At 37.9% G+C, this 18,947-nt stretch overlaps 1 protein-coding gene across 5 annotated transcripts in view; it reads left to right on the top strand.

Moving 5' to 3' along the window:
• TANC2 (tetratricopeptide repeat, ankyrin repeat and coiled-coil containing 2) overlaps positions 1-18,947 on the top strand; it is a 359,716-nt gene that overhangs the window by 286,804 nt on the left and 53,965 nt on the right. For all 5 annotated transcript variants that reach the window (XM_057318084.1, XM_057318083.1, XM_057318081.1 and 2 more), the window contains 2 exons: positions 10,597-10,763; positions 14,087-14,694. In XM_057318084.1, coding sequence (XP_057174067.1) covers positions 10,597-10,763; positions 14,087-14,694 — 775 coding nt within the window. The remainder of the gene's footprint in view (positions 1-10,596; positions 10,764-14,086; positions 14,695-18,947) is intronic.

The raw sequence follows: 18,947 nt of genomic DNA, 5'->3' as shown, positions 1-18,947 counted from the left end.
CCAGTACCCTGAGGGCTAAAGACATTCATTTTTAAGCACACCTCTAACCCATTCTTGACATTGCTGGTAGGGAAGCTCTGCCCCAGCCTCCGTAGTCTTGTAGACTTTATGTACTGCTTCCAAATAAAGCTTCATAAAGTATCACTTTCATTACTTAATTTCCCTGTTCAGAAACCTGACTTCCTATTGCCTACTGAATTAACTTCCAGTTTCTTAGTCTAGTGTGTAAGGTACTTGATGGCATAGGTCCAGCCTGCTTTCCAGCTTTACTATATACTTTTACCTGTATGAATCCTGTGTTTACATGTAAAATACTCACTAGTTCTTAAACACTCACCTACATGTTCCTGCCTCCTTACATTTGCTCATTGTTCCATTTCTTGTTATGCCTTCAGCTTACATCTCTATCAGAATTCTACCCATCTTTCAATAACCAGGTTAAATGCCACCTCATTCACAAAAGGCCTGCTGATCCCCCTGCCACCCTCTAGTAAGATACAGTATTCTTCCAAGTCGATATTAGGGGTATTTTTATTTTTAATTTAGGATACTTAACACATTATTATATGCATAATAAGAATTTAAATTTTGTTACTAACATTTGTTGAACTATATGTCAGATACTAGGTGCTTTCTAAGAATTAGTTATTTCTGTACCTATCCTATCCCTTTGACTAAATTGTATGCTACTGAAGTAAGGAACCTTTTCTCATTCATCTTTTATCCTTCATAGTGGTTACCCCACCTTGAACACAATAGGCATTTCAAGAAATAAATTTTGAACAAATGAGTGAACATAGAAATTGCTCACATACTGAGCGCCTTGAAGGAAGGACAGTGATACGAGGATTTACATCTTATGGCTCATTCAGGGAGCTCATTCAAGGAGAATATCCACATGCTTGCAGATTTAGCTCTAGATTGTCAGCCATGACTCATGTGTTTCAATTTTGCTTCTAGATATATCTGCTGCTAATGTGGGTCTCCATAAACAGCTTCAGATATCCTTATTGATAAATATTATTCCAAGTGAATTTAATTATTCCACCTGATTCCCATGTTCCTACTTTTAAAACAAAATCCCCATCATGAGCAATAGCTAGAAACATAATTTATAAAATAAATGAAATACTAATAATTATTTTATCAACTAATAAGGCAGGAAAGAAAAACAGAATATTTTTTTTTAAATGGAACAATTGGGAATAAAAGGCACAGCTTAGAGAATATAGTCAGTGATATCATAAAAGTGTTGTATGGTGACCGATGGTAGCACACATAATGTATAGAGGGGTTGAACTATGTTGTAAACCTGAAACTAATGTAACATTGTGTGTCAACTATACTCAAATTTAAAAAAAAATTTTAATTAAAATTTAAAAAAATAAAATGAGCGTTGTATTAGGCTGCTAAAAAAAGAAGCAGTAAGTCAAGCAGAGAAAGAAGAATACTGTATGATCTCACTTATATGTAGAATCCAAAAAAAAAAAAAAAAAACCACAAAAAACCAATCTCATAGATACAGAGAACAGATTGGTGGTTGCCAGAGGTGGAAGGTGTGGGGTATGGGAGAAATGAAAGAAAGGGGTCAAAAGATAAAAACTTCCAGTAACAAAGTTTACAAGTCATGGAAATATACAGCATGGTCACTATAGTTAATAATACTGTATTGCATATTTGAAACTAGCTAAGAGAGTAAATCTTAAAAGTTCTCATCACAAGAAAAGAAAGTTCGTAATTTTGCAAGGTGATAGATGTTAACTAGGTTTGTGGCCATCATTCTACAACGTATACAAATATCGAATCATTGTGCAGTAGAACTGAACCAAAAATGCAAAATCAAATTAAATTTTTAAAAAGCAAAATGCTGTACTTAAAGTCAATCATATCAATAATTACATTAAGTTTAAATGGACTGAGCATTTCTGTTAAAAGGCAGAAACTACCAGACCTAATAAAAAGTAAGACCCAACACTATACTATCTACAAGAGAGGTTATCTGAATACAGAGACACAGATTGAAAGTGAAAGGATAGAAAAATACATACCATGTAACCATGGAGCATAAGAAAGCTGGGGTGGGTTTATAATGTGAGGCAGAGCAGACTTCAAGACAAGAAGTGTTACCAGAGGGCCATTTGATAAACATAAAAGGACCAATTTCTGGGAAGATAAAATAATCCTAAATGTGTATATACCTAGTAACAGAGGCTCAAATTACATGAATCATTGTCAAATCACTGTTGTACACCAGAAACAAATATAACATTGTATATCAACTGTACTTCACTAATAAATATTTCTTTAAAAGAATGGAAAAATTAGGGGCGCCTCGGTGGCGCAGTCGTTAAGCGTCTGCCTTCAGCTCAGGGCGTGATCGCGGCGTTCCGGGATTGAGCCCCACGTCAGGCTCCTCCACTAGGAGCCTGCTTCTTCCTCTCCCACTCCCCCTGCTTGTGTTCCCTCTCTCGCTGGCTGTCTCTCTCTGTCTAACAAATAAATAAATAAATCTTTAAAAAAAAATGTGTTAAAAAAAAAAGAATGGAAAAATTATTTCAAAATAAAAAGTTTTTTAACTGAAAAAATACATGAGTCAAAAACTGATAGGACTAAAGAGAGAAATAGGCAAATAATCATAGCTGGAGATTTTAACACCTCTCAGTAAATATTAGAACAAGCAGATAAAAAACAAGTGTGTAGAAGACTTCAACAACACTGTCAACCAACTTGATCCACTCACCATTTATAGAATTCTACCCAATAACTGCAGAATATATTTCTTCTAAAGTTCACAAGGACCATATTCTGGGCCATAAAACCAAGTCTGAAAGTTTCAAAAAATTAAAATCTTATAGAAAATGTTATCTGAGATAATGAAACTAAATGAGAAATTGATACAAGTAAAATCCCCAAATATTTAGAAATTTAACAACATACTTCTAAATAACCCATGAGACAAAGAAGAAATCACAGAGGAAATAATAAAGTATCTCAAAATGAGTAGTATAAAATCAATGTCTAAGTTTCTGACTTAATTAGCTAGAAAAAAATGAGGAAAATAAACCCAGAGTAAGCAGAAAGAAGAAAATAGTAAAAACAAGAGCAGACATCAATAAGTAGAAAAAAAATTAATATTTGAAGTGAATAAACCCCTAGCAAGACTGATCAAGAAAATGAGAAAAAAACCTCAAATTAACATCAGGTATAAAAGGGAGATAGCACTATAGTTCTTATAGACATTAAAAGAAAAATAATGGGACTGGAGGAGATTATGCTAAGTGAATAAGTCAAGCAGAGAAAGACAATTATCATATGGTTTCACTCATTTATGGAACATAAGAAATAGGAAGATCAGTAGGAGAAGGAAAGGAAGAATGAAGGGGGGGTAAACAGAAGGGGGAATGAACCATGAGAGACTATGGACTCTGGGAAACAAACTGAGGGCTTCAGAGGGGAGGGGGGTGGAGGATTGGGATAGGCCGGTGATGGGTATTAAGGAGGGCACATATTGCATGGTGCACTGGGTGTTATATGCAAATAATGAATCATGGAACATTGCATCAAAAACTGGGGATGTACTGTATGGTGACTAATATAACAAAATAAAAAATTTTAAAAAAAGAAAAGGTTATTATAAACATATTTTTAACATAAATTCAACAACATAAACTGGACAAATTCTCTAAAAAATACAGCTTACCAAAAGTGACTCAAAGAGAAATAGAAAATCTGAATAGCCCTTATCTATTTAATTTAACTTATAATTTAGAAGGGAAAAAATCTTCAACCAGTAAGCTCCAGGCTTAGATGGTTTCACTGATGAATTGTTTACAACATTTAAAGAAAAAATAATATTTCTGCAAAAACAATAAAAGTAAAAATATAAAGAAGAAATATCAGTCATACACATATGTCTTCAGAAAACTGAGGAGAAGGGAACATTTCTCAACTTGTTTTATTAGACAAGTGTTAAACGCTGAAAACAAAATATGGTAAGGATCTCGTAAGAAAAGAAAATTACAAATCAGTATTTCTCATGACCATAATAGCAAAATCCTGAAAAAACTAATAACAAATCAATTTGTCCTACTCGATCAGGAATGCAATGTTAGTTTAACATTTGAAAGTTTTTCAGTGCACTTCATCATATTGACAGAATAAATGAGAAAATCTATATGTCTTTATATAAATGTATATTTATGTAAAACATATGCATACATAATCTTCTCAATAAATGTAGTAAAGCATTTGGCCAAATATTATAATTAATAATAAAAGCTTTCTGCAAACTAGGAATAGAAGAAAATTTAGTCTAAAAGGAAAACTCCAAAAAACATACAGCTTAACAATGAAATGTTAAATATTTTCCCCCTAATTTCAGGAACAAGACAAGAATGTTCCCTCAGTCACACCACTAATGTTAAACATTCAGCATTCCACTGGTAGTCCAAGCTAGCACAAGAAGAAAGCAAACAAGCAAATAGTAAAGATTGGAAAGGAAGAAATAAAACTGTCTTTATTTGTAGATTATTTACCTAAAACACTCTCAGGAATCTACAAAAGAAAAATTAAGCCTACTAGAACTAATAATAAATATGGAACTCCAGGCTGTAAGGCCAATATGCATGTATCTATTGTATTTTTATACTGGCAGAAAACAATTGAAAACTGAAACTTAAAAAAGTAGTGTGGCAGGTTTGGTTTTTTTTTAAGCTTTTTATTTATTCAAGTAATGTCTGTACCCAGTGTGGGGCTCGAACTCACAACCCTGAGATGAAGAGTTGCGTACTCCTCCACCTGAGCCAGCCAGACGCCCTGGTAGTGTGGCAGTTTTAAAGGATGGCTGTAAATTCTTTGACATTCCTCCCATCCAGGGTTGGGGGTCTGTGTCTCTTCCCCTTGAATCTTAGCAGGTTTGTGACTGCTTCAACCAATAGAATACTACAAAGTGATAGTACTGACCTTGAGGCTAGGTCATAAACGTCCATGTAGCTTCCATCTTGTTCACTGAAACACTTGCTTTTGGAGGATTGCATTGTCATGTAAGAAGTAAAGAAGTACAAACCACATAAGTGTTCCAGTTACTAGCCCTGACATGGGAGTTTTTGTTCCAGATGATTTCAGCCCACAGCTGTTTGAGTAACCCCTACCTGTCTGATGCAGCACTAGATAACTGGAATAAGCAATATTTTATGTAACATCAAAATACTTAAGAAAAAATTTAACAAAAGATGTATAAGACCTCCACATTGAAAGCTACAAAACATTGCAGAGTGAAATTAAAGAACTTAGTAAATGGAAAAAATACACCATGTTTGTAGATTAGAATTTTTCCCCCAAGTGGTCTGTAGATTCAACATAATCCTAATGAACAAAAGATTAAGACATTTCACAAAAGAAGATACACAAGTGTGCCTACAAGCACATGAAAAGGTGTTTAACATCATTAGTCATCAGGAAAATGCAAATTAAAATCACAATGAGACACCACTTTACTCCCACTAGAATAGTTAAAATTTTTTAAGTCGAACATCAAATGTTGGTGACAATGATAAGCAACTGGAACGCTCACACATTGCTGGTGGGAGCACAAAATGGTACAACTACTTTGGAAAACTACAAAGAACTTACAGTTCTTTGTAAAGTTACATATAAATCTGCTTTATGACCAAGAAATTCTATGCCTATGTATTTAACCCAAAAGAAATGAAAACATACATCTATGAAAAGACTTGTGCAAGACTGTTCATAGCAGCTTTATTCACAGTAGTTAAAAACTGGATACAACCCAAATGTCCATCAACAGAAGAATGGATAAACAAATTGTAGGATATTCACTCAGGGGAATACTTCATAATTATTAAAAAGGAACAAACTAATAATATACTCAACGAAGTAGATGAATCTCAAAATCATGTTAAGCAAAGGAAGCAAGTGTATATAGTCTATAGTGATAGAAGAGTGATTGCCTATTGACAATTGACTGGAAGGGAACCTAAGGGAACTTTCTGGAATCATGGAAATGTTTTATATTTTGATTGGGATGTTAGTTACATGAGTATATATATTTGTCAAAACTGATCAAAGTGTACAGTTAAGATCTTCACAATTAACTATAAATAATTTTATTACAATAGCTTTTAAGATAGAGGATTTTTAAAGGTAGCTGAATCTTTCTTTTCAGGAGAGTTCAGTGGAAAACACATTCAGTTTAGATTCAGAAGCTAGAATCCAAACTGTATATTTTTCTTTTAAAAAATGAAAGTCATGGGGCTCCTGCGTAGCTCAGTCGTTTAAGCATCTGCCTTCAGCTCAGGTCATGATCCCGGAGTCCTGGGATCAAGCCCCACATCAGGCTCCCTGCTCAGGGGGGATTCAGCTTCTCCCTCTCCCCCTGCTCGTGCTCTTTCTCTCTTGCTCACTCATATAAATAAATAAAATCTTTTTTTTAAATGAAAGTCAGTATTTTCATAATACTTTAAAGTTCTACAAGTGTGGTGACTAAAACACATCCAGGGACACCTGGGTGGCTCAGTTGTTTCAGCATCGCACTCCTGATTTCAGCTCAGGTCATGATCTCAGGGTTGTGAGATCAAACCCCACATTTGGCTCTGCACTGGTCATGAAGCCAGCTTAAGATTCTCTCTCTCCGTCTGCCCCCCCCCACGCACATGTGTGCATACTCTCTCTCAAAAAAACAATTTTTTTAATAATAAAAAACAACATACAAAACAAACGGAAAAGTTTTGAAGTTTCCTGGTGAGCTTTTGCTTCAGCCACCAATATGCAATGAGAGGAGATACTAATTTGCTATCACAGCTCTTGATCCTTGGGGTTGTGAGTTCAAGCACCACGTTGGCTAGAGAGCTTACTTTAAAAAATAATAATAATAAATAAGGAGCAGCAATCCTTTGTTGGTCCCCAATTTTTTTAGAATTTTTGTTTCTCTGGGGCACCTGGGTGGCTCAGTCGTTAAGCGTCTGCCTTTAGTTCAAGGCGTGATCCTGGGGTCCTGGGATCGAGTCCCACATCGGACTCCTCCGCTGGGAGCCTGCTTCTTCCTCTCCCACTCCCCCTGCTTGTGTTCCCTCTCTTGCTGGCTGTCTCTCTGTCATATAAATAAATGAAATCTTAAAAAAAAAAAAAAAATTTTGTTTCTCTATAAAATCTTTCAAAGCTACTGATGATAGAGTATTTATTTAAATGGCCTGCAGACATTTGGAAATGATCATGCAGAAGCATTCTTGTAAGGCTAGTTGCATTTGAGAAGTGAAATCTAAAGATCATTAAGGCTTCATATCTTAAATTTATAATTGAGATACCTTATCATTTAGCAAAGGAAAAGGAAATTTTTTAGAAATACATCTCATTGTTTTATAATATTAGTACTATTTGGAAATCCTTTGCATTTATTCTTCTGAACCCTAAAAAAGGTAATCTTAAATAAACATGATGTCCTTATTTCTTAACAGGTGAGATATTTTTGATACTTCCTTCATATCACCTGTATTAATAGGTGACTTTTTTTAAGATTTTCTTTATTTTAGACAGAGAGAACATGATCAGGGGAAGAAAGGCAGAGGGAGAGGAAGAGCAAGAAGCAGACTCCCCACTAAGCAGGGAGCCCAATGCGGGGCTTGATCCCAGGACCCTGGGATCATGACCTGAGCTGAAAGCACTTAACCTACTGAGCCACCCAGGCACCCCAGTAGGTGACTTCTAAGTAACTTCTTCAAGGAAGCAAAGGAAAAAAAAGGGGTGGAGGAATAGCCAAGATTGAGAACTATATATAATTATCTTAAGTGGGACATATTTCCTTTTAAAAAAAAAAAGAAATGCTGGGGCGCCTGGGTGGCTCAGTCGTTAAGCGTCTGCCTTCGGCTCAGGGCGTGATCCCAGCGTTCTGGGATCGAGCCCCACATCGGGCTCCCCCACTGGGAGCCTGCTTCTTCCTCTCCCACTCCCCCTGCTTGTGTTCCCTCTCTCGCTGGCTGTCTCTATCTCTGTCAAATAAATAAATAAAAAACGAAATGCTATATTGTCTACTTTACTTATGGCATAAATAATATAATCTGAGAATTTATGCAAATGAAAATTTAGTTTTATTAGCATTTGGATTATTTCATGCATTAAAATGTCCAGATCATAACTTAGAGCATGTTCTTGATCTTTATACTTAAGAATGTGTTTGAAATATTTTTCCCAAAGAAAATTCCAGCAGATGCATTATCACCAGACTTTTTCTCCACTTCCAATCATGGCTTTCTGACAAAGGAGTCTGGGCAAAGTTAAGGGAAGTATAATTGAAGTTGGGGAGGCAGTGGTGTGCTGATAAAATTTTAACAGCCAACTGGAGAAGGAGGGCTTGTAATATTTGCCAGTTTCCACTGTGTAAATAAATATTCCCACCTCGGCCAATTTCAGGCTACCAGCTGCTTAACAATCAGCTCTTAAAAATACTGCAGTGGGTTCTCCTGGACCAGTACAGGATGGCTTCAGTACACCACTTGGTGGGGCAAGGTGATGGTGCCCAGTAAGAAGGGAGACATCTATTACAGCTGCCAAGCAGAATGTAATTAGAAAATTCCTCCATGAGGGGCGCCTGGGTGGCTCAGTCGTTAAGCATCTACCTTCGGGCGTGATCCTGGAGTTCTGGGATCGAGCCCCACGTCTGGGCTCTTCCGCTGGGAGCCTGCTTCTTCCTCTCCCACTCCCCCTGCTTGTGTTCCCTCTCTTGCTGGCCGTCTCTCTCTGTCAAATGAATAAATAAAATCTTAAAAAAAAAAAAAAAAGAAAGAAAGAAAGAAAATTCCTCCATGGACATTAAAGACACAGTTACGCTTATGGGTGCCATGGTCCTCAAAATCAAGAACATAAGAGCCCCCAGTTTTGTTGGTCAGTCTCTTAGTTCCAAACAACTTTTTTCTCTTCCTTAATTCTTTAGACTCCCTATAGGAATAATGTTTTTTCTTAGTACTATGTCATCAAGGATGCCATTTCATTAATAATCCTTGTTAATAGAGCTGGAATCCATAGTTCATTTCAAAGAGTCACCAGATCAAAACTCTTCATAATTTAAGAACTGACTTATAGTCCTTATGATATTGAAATTAAATTGCTGTAATATAAAGCTTGTACTTTGGGGGGGAAATAGAAAGTTTTATTAATTATGGAAAAAATCTGCATATTTTCAAATAGAAAACCAAAACATGTATTTTCGATTGGTCTTGACTCTTAAAAGAGCCAATCTCGTACAGAAGTCCACAGACTTTTCCTTCTGTCCCAACTTCCTCTTTTCCTCCTCAGATATAACCTGTGTTCCTTTCAGGTATCCAGTGACTCCTTTCTTCCCCCTGCTTTCTTCCCTTAAGAAGCTGTCAAGTCCCACTAACCACAGTTGATCCTTAAACAACCCAGAGGTCAGGGGCACCAACACCTACATGGACAAAAATCTGCATACAATTTGTGACTCTCCAAAAACTTAACTTTTAATAGCCTACTGTTGACCTCAGTCCTTACCAATAACATAATCAATTAATACATATTCTGTATGGTATATGTATTATGCAATGTAGTCTTACAGTAAAGTAAACTAGAGAAAGGTATTCAGAAAATCCTAAGAGAAAATACATTTTCAGGACGGTACTGTATTTATCTAAAAAAAATCCACATGTAAGTGGATTCAAAGCCATGTTATACAAGGGTCAAATGTAGTAATTTTTACTTATTATTTGCAATTCATTTGTACTAAAGTGTGCATTCAACCTGGGGGTTTTTTAATCTCTAATTTGTTCACTGTGGTTCAAGAATCACTAAGCATTTAAAGAGAGTGGAAGCCTGAAAACCCACGAAGCCTTTTTCTACAGCCTCGCCCTGAAAGATTAAACTGATTTTGTCAAGTTAGGAGAGTATAGAGTTCAGGGGGGAACTAAACACAAAAGTGGCAGATATTTGTCTTTCCCATTGACTCCTTCTTCCTGGGAAGATCACACAAGGGTCTGGTCCCATTGAAGCTGCATTAGGTACAGTCTAGGAAGCTGCTCGTTCTGTAAGATCTTGAGATCCAACCTGCCTAGTTGAGATTTCTCTCTTGGCTGGGATTCCTTTTCTCTGTTCCACACCCTTCCTTCACACTACACATTTACATGAAGCCTTTTTGGGGGTGGGGGTGGGGGGTAAAGGGGAGAATTCCCAAAGGAACATGTGACTCTGTTCTCTTTAATGCTATCAAAAAAAACCAACACATTCTTTTCAGCGTTTTCAAGTATGGGAGAAAAATGAATTTCCATGTGCAAATTTTCACAAGTGTCATGTTCAGGCTGTCTCACAACTGATAACATGGGGGAGAGGATGGTGATGGTACATACACTTCATACATTACATATGTAATAAAACTTTCACCCCTGGTAAAAACAAAATGAATTCACTAGATGAATTATTCTTTGTCTTTATAATAAATTATGTACCCTGAGCATTTAGTAAACACTCAAGAGATCTTTTCTAATTTTTTTTTCCCCAGATATGTGATCAAATACCCAAAAAGAACTCAGTTATCCACTTGGTAATTACTAAGTAATCTGTTTCTTTCTATCTCAGAGAGAAAAATCCCAGATGAAGATTTCATCATCCTAATTGATGGATTAAATGAAGCAGAATTTCACAAACCGGATTATGGGGATACAATTGTTTCATTTCTGAGTAAAATGATTGGAAAATTTCCTTCTTGGCTCAAACTAATTGTAACAGTTAGGACCAGTTTACAGGTATGTGTTTGTTTGCTTTGGGACCATAAATTGTTTCCCTTCAAGAGTGCTTAAACAGAAGAGTTCTAGATCCTTGTTCTAGATGATGAGTTTTTTTAAACCTCTACCATGTTCTAGAGCACTAGCAAGAATAATTCCCAAAGAGTATATATCGGCAGTGAGACATCAGATGATCTAGAGAGACCAGTCTCTGTATATGACTCTCTTACTTCAGATTCCCATTCCCATTGTTCTGGATAAGTTTTGATAAAGTGTCCTTCAAAATCACATGAAAAGAAAGTCCATTTTTCTAGACTTTGTCCTGAGCTCAGCAATGCAGATTAAGTCCCTAACACTCTAATTTGCTGTTTGACTTTTGTTTTACTTTTTTTTTTAATCATGTAATGCCATGCAAAACCCAGTTCTGTCTGCCATTTAGAGTCAGATTTTCTCCTTCCCCCTCTGCTTCAACTCGAACAACTTTTCTATAACAGGACGGTTATATTTCCCCTAAGAATTATTGGCAGTGTTCAGATCGCTCACTGATCACTTAATGGCCTGGAAGAAGGACTAGAAATGTAGGACTGAGCCTGCAAAGACATACGGGCTAAGGATAAATGACTTCACCTAATCTCTCACAAGATTACATAAACCTTGTTCTCATCGTAGCTGAGTCTGTATCCCCTATTCCTTACATATTCACACTTGGTTTGGAACAGAGTTTCTCGACCTTTCTTTGCCTAACCATTGCCTTGCTTGATGAGCGTCATGGCCTCACATATTATATACCTATCCCTCTGTTTTGATACAACGCACTTGTAATAATTACTAGGGTACAGGAAACAATCTCTCCTTCCTTTTCCCATCTCCCAGGGACTTAGTAGTATTCCTGCATGTTGACCAATTAGCTTTGCTGCCTTCTTTGATCAGAAACTGTGCTTATAATCCCGGCCACCACCTTGCAGATGTTTGTTATTAATCTCAAAGTAATTTAAATTAAAGAATGTGGATGAATCAATGTAAATGCATCTTTACAACTAAAAATTATGTAGTCTACCATTACTAGTCAGTAGCTTGATTATTAAAGATGAAGAATGAAAAAAAGAAACTTCCAGGAACACAATCTCTGACTAGTTTTACTAAATGTGTGCTTAGGAGATGTTATCCTCATTTGTATTTTTCCATAATGCCATGTGTAATCTCAGAAGACATTTTAAGTATGACTTGATGAGCAGATGACTTTAACTTTTCAGCTATGCCAAAGGACAGGAAAAGTACTATACATATTAATCTATAAAGTCAAAATTTCAGTGTCCTCATAAATCAAGACCTGTAATAACTTCCCAGATACTTCATTCACTTCGACCAAGAATTTTCTTATTCAGCTCTGACAGTGAAATAATTCATAGGTCTTAAAAAAAAAACCCTCATATCCGATCATTCGTTATTTCCATAGACATCTCTTAAGTACCTCAAGTGTGTCAGGCACTTTCTAGGAGCTAAAGATAGAACAGTGAACAAGGCAGACTGTATCCCTGCCTTCATAAAGCTTATATTCCGGTGAGGAACACAAACAAAACCTAAGTGAAAAATTAAACATATAGTAAAATTTTAGGTAGTATTGGTGTTATGAAGACAAATAAAATAGGATAAAGGGATAAATGCGGATGATAGTTATTTTAGATAAGGCCATAGGAAAGCCCTCTCCAAGGAATCTGGCAAAATGATGAGATCTGATTTACCTTTTTAAATGATTTCTTTGGCTGCTAGCCGCAAAGATAATAAAATGTAGGGGATCAAGAATAGAAGCAGTATAGGCGAAAGGTGGTGGTAGCTTAGACTAGAGTGGTCATGGTAGGAACCCTGTGAAGTGGTCATATTTGGACTATACTTTGAAGGAGAATCAAAAGAACTTAATGATGGGTTGATTGTGGGGTGAGCAAGAGAGAAGATTCAAAAGCGAAACCTGGGTTTTTCATGAGCAGTTGGGTAAATGCCAGTATGAGGAAAAGAGAAAGATCACAGAGACCTATAATTTGGTGGTAGGGTTAGTGATAATGCGGTTTATTGACATGGGAAGGTTGTGTGGCAGGGGGTCAAAATTTATTCTGATTTGGTTATGTTAAGTTTGTCTATGCAACATCCCAATGTAAATGTCGAGTAGACAAAGGTATACAATGACAGCTCAGGGGAGAGGACTAAGCTGGAAACACAGGTTAGGCCTCATCCACAGATAGATGATATTTAGAACCATGGGACCGAAGAAGCTGTTGTTGGGAGTGAGAGTGGAGACCCAAGTCATGGATGCACTGAGAAATGAAAGAAGGGCCAGCTCAAAAGGCTGGTAGGAGTGGCCAGTGTGCTAGAGTAAAACGAAGGGATGTGCTATGGAAGCAAGCCGTAGAAAGTGACTTGAAAGGCATGATCACCTCTGTGAAATACCACTGAGAGGCTGAGGAAGATGAGCCCTGAAACATGATTATCGGGTTTAGGAAAGTGATGATTACGTAAAACCTTGACAAGAACCATTTCAGTGAAATTATGTGGTTGAGGTCTTATTGCAGCAAATAAAGGACAGAATGGGAAGGAGGAACAAGAGATAGGAAGTAGGGAGAACTCTTCTGTGAAGTTTTGCTAAAAATGGGGACAGAGATATAGGATAGTAGCTGGGGGGAGAGATTGTGGTATCATTTATCTGTGTGATCCAGTAGAGAAGAAATTGAAGCAGAAGAAAGCGGATACTTACAGGACCAAAGTTTATATGCAGATAAGATGGAATCCAGAGCATAAGTAACCACAAAGCCCTATCACCTCTCCCCAGTATAATTTCCAAGAGGATCACCAAGGTACCAAGCATGTAAGAATTATTCCTTTGGGCTAAGGCATCTCCAAAAAATCTTCATTAAAATGTAGTCATCTTATTAGGGAGGTTAGAAAGGCACATTTTTATATGGCGTTCTTAGAGTCCTCATGCAGTTCTCTTACTGAATCGTACTTTGACATTATGTGTTGGTTTACACTGAGAAAAATTACAACAAAAGTTATATGGCACTCCATTTTCCCTTTATGTTAGGAGTGTTATTGAGAATATTGACCATTAAATCATTCTTATAGTACCCTTTATGAAGACCCATAAAAAATTACCTCAAGTCTCGATATTAAGAAAAATCATGTCCCGTCTGTGCAACAAATTTGTTTTAACCTATGGATACTAATACTTGATCATATTTCCCTCTTTGGCCACTCGGAAGTTTAGAATAAATGTATGGACCTCAGAGTGTATCACAAGAGTTAGGGGAAACTGAAGGTCTTTCTGTCTCTCTCTCTCTCTCCATCTGTTTTAGGAAATTACCAAGCTGCTGCCTTTCCATAGGATTTTTTTGGATCGACTAGAAGAGAATGAAGCCATAGACCAGGATCTGCAGGCTTACATCCTGCACCGGATACACAGCAGCTCAGAGATCCAGAATAACATTTCACTTAATGGCAAAATGGACAATACTACATTTGGCAAACTCAGTTCTCACCTCAAGACCCTCAGTCAAGGGTCTTATCTATACCTGAAACTCACATTTGACCTCATAGAGAAAGGCTATCTAGTGTTAAAGAGCTCTAGCTACAAAGTCGTTCCTGTTTCGCTCTCTGAGGTTTATTTACTCCAGTGCAATATGAAGTTCCCAACCCAGTCTTCCTTTGACCGGGTGATGCCTCTCCTGAATGTGGCAGTGGCCTCTCTGCACCCACTGACTGATGAACATATCTTCCAGGCCATCAATGCTGGTAGCATTGAAGGCACCCTAGAATGGGAGGATTTTCAGCAGAGAATGGAGAACCTCTCCATGTTCCTAATCAAGCGCAGAGACATGACTCGTATGTTTGTACATCCTTCTTTTCGAGAATGGCTTATCTGGAGAGAAGAAGGAGAGAAAACCAAATTTCTCTGTGATCCCAGGTAAGCCATAGACCTGTAATAAGCAATTCTGAGCCTATTTTGTATTGATTGCATGGAGCATGGGTATTGAAAGCAGTGAGAAGTGTTCTTCATTGAACATTTCACACAAAGGAAACATCATCTCTGTTTCTTCTCAAGACAAGGCTGTAATGAGGTTAATTTATTTTCTCACAATGTTATTTCCATAAGACTCAAAATCTGTGTAGATATTTAGAATACCCCCCCACCTTCCTATATATCCCTAAATAATTTTCTTTGTGCTAGTGAACCCAGGCTATAATTAATCTAGCCATTTCATAGACTTCCTCAGTGTTCTTCCGATATGAAGAAAGAATTGATAATATTGTTCATCTCTTTGACTTAAACCAGAATCACTTTAAAACTGCAATTGCCTTTTAAATGCCATTACCATTTTTAAAGGCACCAGTAACTAACCCCATTGAAGCCCAGCCAGTGCTAAAGTTTATGCTGGAAAATGGAATCTTAAACCTGAAGAGATCAGTGGCCTAGCTGCCCTCCCTATAGGTGAAGAAGTTGCCGTTGTCCCCATTTTACAAAGGTCCCCTTTTACAAAAGCCTTAAGATGCTGAATCAGTCCTGGAACTCATCAAGTTAATAGGTGGGGGACAGGAGGAAGGACTAGAAAAAGAACGGCAGATACGTGGTATGTACCACCTCGCCCCCGCCCTGCAACATGCACGCCCAGCACACTTGCCGGATGAGCTTGACCCTGACTTAACGATCTTTCTCAGCTCAACAAGCCAGACTAGATGTGAAACTGTTTCCCATTCTCTTGGGTAGAGCCCATCTCTAACATCCCAGTGGGGCATGCTTTCTACTCCCCACTACCTTTTTAAAAGTATTATTCCTTTAACAAAGTTGGTTAAATGTTGAGGGATTGCTCTCAAATCAGAGCTATCCCTGCCTTCCTGGAAACAAAGAAGACACCGACAACATAGCTGGCAAACGCAGAACTTATTCTGGCTTGGAAAGAAGAGAGGCCAACTTTGACTGTGTCTCCGCCCGTGACTCATCAGAGAGACTAAACCTCTGTGACCATGCCTGGGGTTTTATTTCTCTCCTGGCATGTTCTTCACCCGGCCTTATTGGACACAACTGTGCTTGTGGGCATGCTGCTCAGCCTGCTTCATGCCAGTTCGTTAGAAAATTAGTTCCAGATTCTGATGAAGATATTAAGCCAGGCAGTAGATTCTGTGGTATTTTCCCTGAGAAACTTTTAAAGAAACAAGCTATAGTGGAAAGAACATGGATTTTTTGAGTCATTATCTGCATATAAATCGTATTTCTTCTAGGAACTGTGACCTTTGGAGAGTTTTATGTTTCTGAGACAATTTTCTTATCTATGTAAAAGAGATAATATTTCCTAAAGTTGTTGAGAACTAAATGAGGTCATGTAGTATAATACCTAAAAAAGTACAGAGTACAAAAAAAGTGTTCAAGGAATATTCTTTCCCCCCCCACACTCACACCTTTGCAGTAATAGACCCTTTAGATATATCTTAACTAAATCCTGTGGCTAATTGGATAGGCAGCAGTAGTCTTCTGCTACTAGCACTTGGGGGTACAAGATTTAAAAAAAAGAAAACGGAGTCTGAGTCTCTTCTATGAATTGTATGACATTCCCAAGAGTATTTTATTATAAATCCCACTAGTACTGCTACAGTGCTTAATACATAGAGTTGGCAACCACATATTTAATAAAAAGAGACCAATCTAGAATTACTCAGGAAAACTTTGAAATCAGTTTCCAAAGAAACTTTGCTAGTTGATCTGCTCTCTCTCTTCCTGGAACATTTCAGAGAATTGAATGCTGAGGTCCAAGGCAGCCAGGCTACCACTGAATTAACAGAGTCCTTACAACAGATAAAACCCTTAGGGGCTCCCAAAGGAGAAAATATGGGATTTTGCAGCCATATCATGACTTTACAGGCTTACCTTCTCAACATGATTTATTAACCAGAAGCATTCGGGCAACAAGCTGATACACTGGGACAAGGAAACACTTCTAACTTCAGATGCTATGTAGCCTGTTCCCTCATGATTGAATAACATGCAGAGCTGCTGAGGGATCATCATATATCACTTAATGACAGAGAGAATAAAATAGTAGGACCAGGAGTTATCAAAAAAGCTTCCTTACATTTCATGTCAGTTGGAATTCAGCCTTCTACCCAGCACTGTCTGGCACTAGCTTTGTTACTCAAGTATTGATGTCAGAGTTTGAGGCCCCCTGGGTCAATGAGATGGAAATTCACTAAGAATTTAATGCTATTGGCAAAGCCCAAGCTGGCCTTTCAAAGAAACTGGCTGTAATTGCTTTCCATTTCAGGCAAGTCTGATTAGCAGGACTCTTTCAAAGCAGGGTTTGTCTTTGTGGGCTTCAGCCTCTACTTCCTGTACGTTCCCCGTCTGCTCTTCTGTTTCTCCCCAGTTTCTCTCTAGAGCATCGCACGTATTTCAGTAGACCGGAGAGACCAGCTCATTGCCTCTGAAATCACCCTGTGTAAGCCAGTGCTGACAGGTGTAAGGAGAACTCTCAGAGGCAACAGAACATCTCTGTCTCTTCTAGTCCATCTTCCTGGGCTTTCGACACTTACTCGTTCACCCTGAACTTGCTGACCTTATTAGGGAATTAGACACAGATGAGAATATTCTATACTGAAGCCAAAAAGTAGTTGATCTTCATCAGAAATAGGCCACCCACGGAGGTACTTCTGCTAAGCTGAAGAGAGTCAATAATCTGAGGATGGTGCTGGAAAGAGGAAATAGCAGAGCAGACGTCAGTGCTACAGCTGAGATAGAGTTTTCCTTATTTTAAATATCAGTCAGCCTGTTGTCAGAGAACTGACATCTCAGAGAGAATGACCTAATGTTGCATAAACATATAACTGTCACAGAAAGAGATGAGTTGTAGATGTCTTTTCTCAGCTTGGTAACGGGATGGGTGTGTGCGTGTGTGCGTGTGTGTGTGTGTGTGTGTGTGTGTACACCAAACTGTAAGCAGAGCATCACTGAAAAATTTTTTATCACATCAGAACTTCTAAAGTTTTGGATTTGCATTCTGGATGAAAATATGCCTCTTGAAGCCCTGACAAACCTTAGACCTCACCACCTTATTCTGCTTTCCATTTCCCACTATTCATCACTGTCATATCCTGTCATACTCTGAAATTAATCCATTTTATATTTTATTCCCTCAGGCACTGAGATATCAGATTAACTCACTAATCTTATAAACTAATCTCTGCTATTATGCTAATAAGAGGGAGATAGCAAACCCATTTGAAGCAACTTGTGCATTTCAAGTAAGGCATTTGAGAAAAGAAGTCATCAGTCTTTGTTAACTAACCTATTGATGACTTTGATAGTTGAAACTTCAGGCTGGGAGAGTAAACAGTTGGGGGCTGCCAGCCCTGTGCTGCTTAAGATTTCTGCAGAACGTTAGGCTAGCCCTGCATGAACCCCCATTCTTTTTTCTTTGTTTCCTTTTCTTCACAGTATCTAGCCTCCCCTTCCATAGGAACAGCTCACAGATCAACATTTATATATATACATATATACAGGAATATATATGTAAGATCTTTATATAAAAATCAGAAGACTCCGTTGCCTTATTTTTAACTGTTTGAATAAAACACATGAGGCTTGTGAACTTTGTTGAGTACTGCACCGCTACGACCTAATGAAGTTATGATTTGGGAGCCTCGTTTGGGTTGACCTGATTTCCTCAAAACTAAGAGAAGCAAACTTTATGACGGGTGAAAAAGGGGAAGGGCTACACAAATCCTGTGAGGATAGTTGGGTACTTACTTGCCTCCCTGTGACTAGAGTTGATCTCTTATAATACATGGTCTGTTGAGATTTTTCCTAATTATTTTGGTCATGTTAGTCTGTGAATTACACATTGGAGACCTGATGCTCCAAAATCCATGCCACAAAGCAGACTGTCAGAGAAGAGCGATTTGCCTAAAAGCAAAAAGAAGGCATTCCCCCTAAAAGGGAAAACTAACTCAGTGCAGAGGGCCTGCACAGCCTGACTTCTTACAGAGTACATGGGTCTGAAATACCCACAGAGTGGTGAGTTGCAGGGTTAAGGTGATTCGGATTGTTCGTTCTAATGCAAACATGAGCCTCCGGGCAGGATGACATTTAACCTTGCCCTTGCTAAAGCACAAACTCTAGGTTACTGCTGATAGCCACTGCAGGCTCCTAAAACAAACCCTTAAATTGAG

This window comes from Ursus arctos, unplaced genomic scaffold, assembly GCF_023065955.2.
Source record: "Ursus arctos isolate Adak ecotype North America unplaced genomic scaffold, UrsArc2.0 scaffold_24, whole genome shotgun sequence".
In the NCBI taxonomy this organism is placed as follows: Eukaryota; Metazoa; Chordata; class Mammalia; order Carnivora; family Ursidae; genus Ursus; species Ursus arctos.
This window is presented reverse-complemented; position numbering and strand designations above follow the sequence as displayed.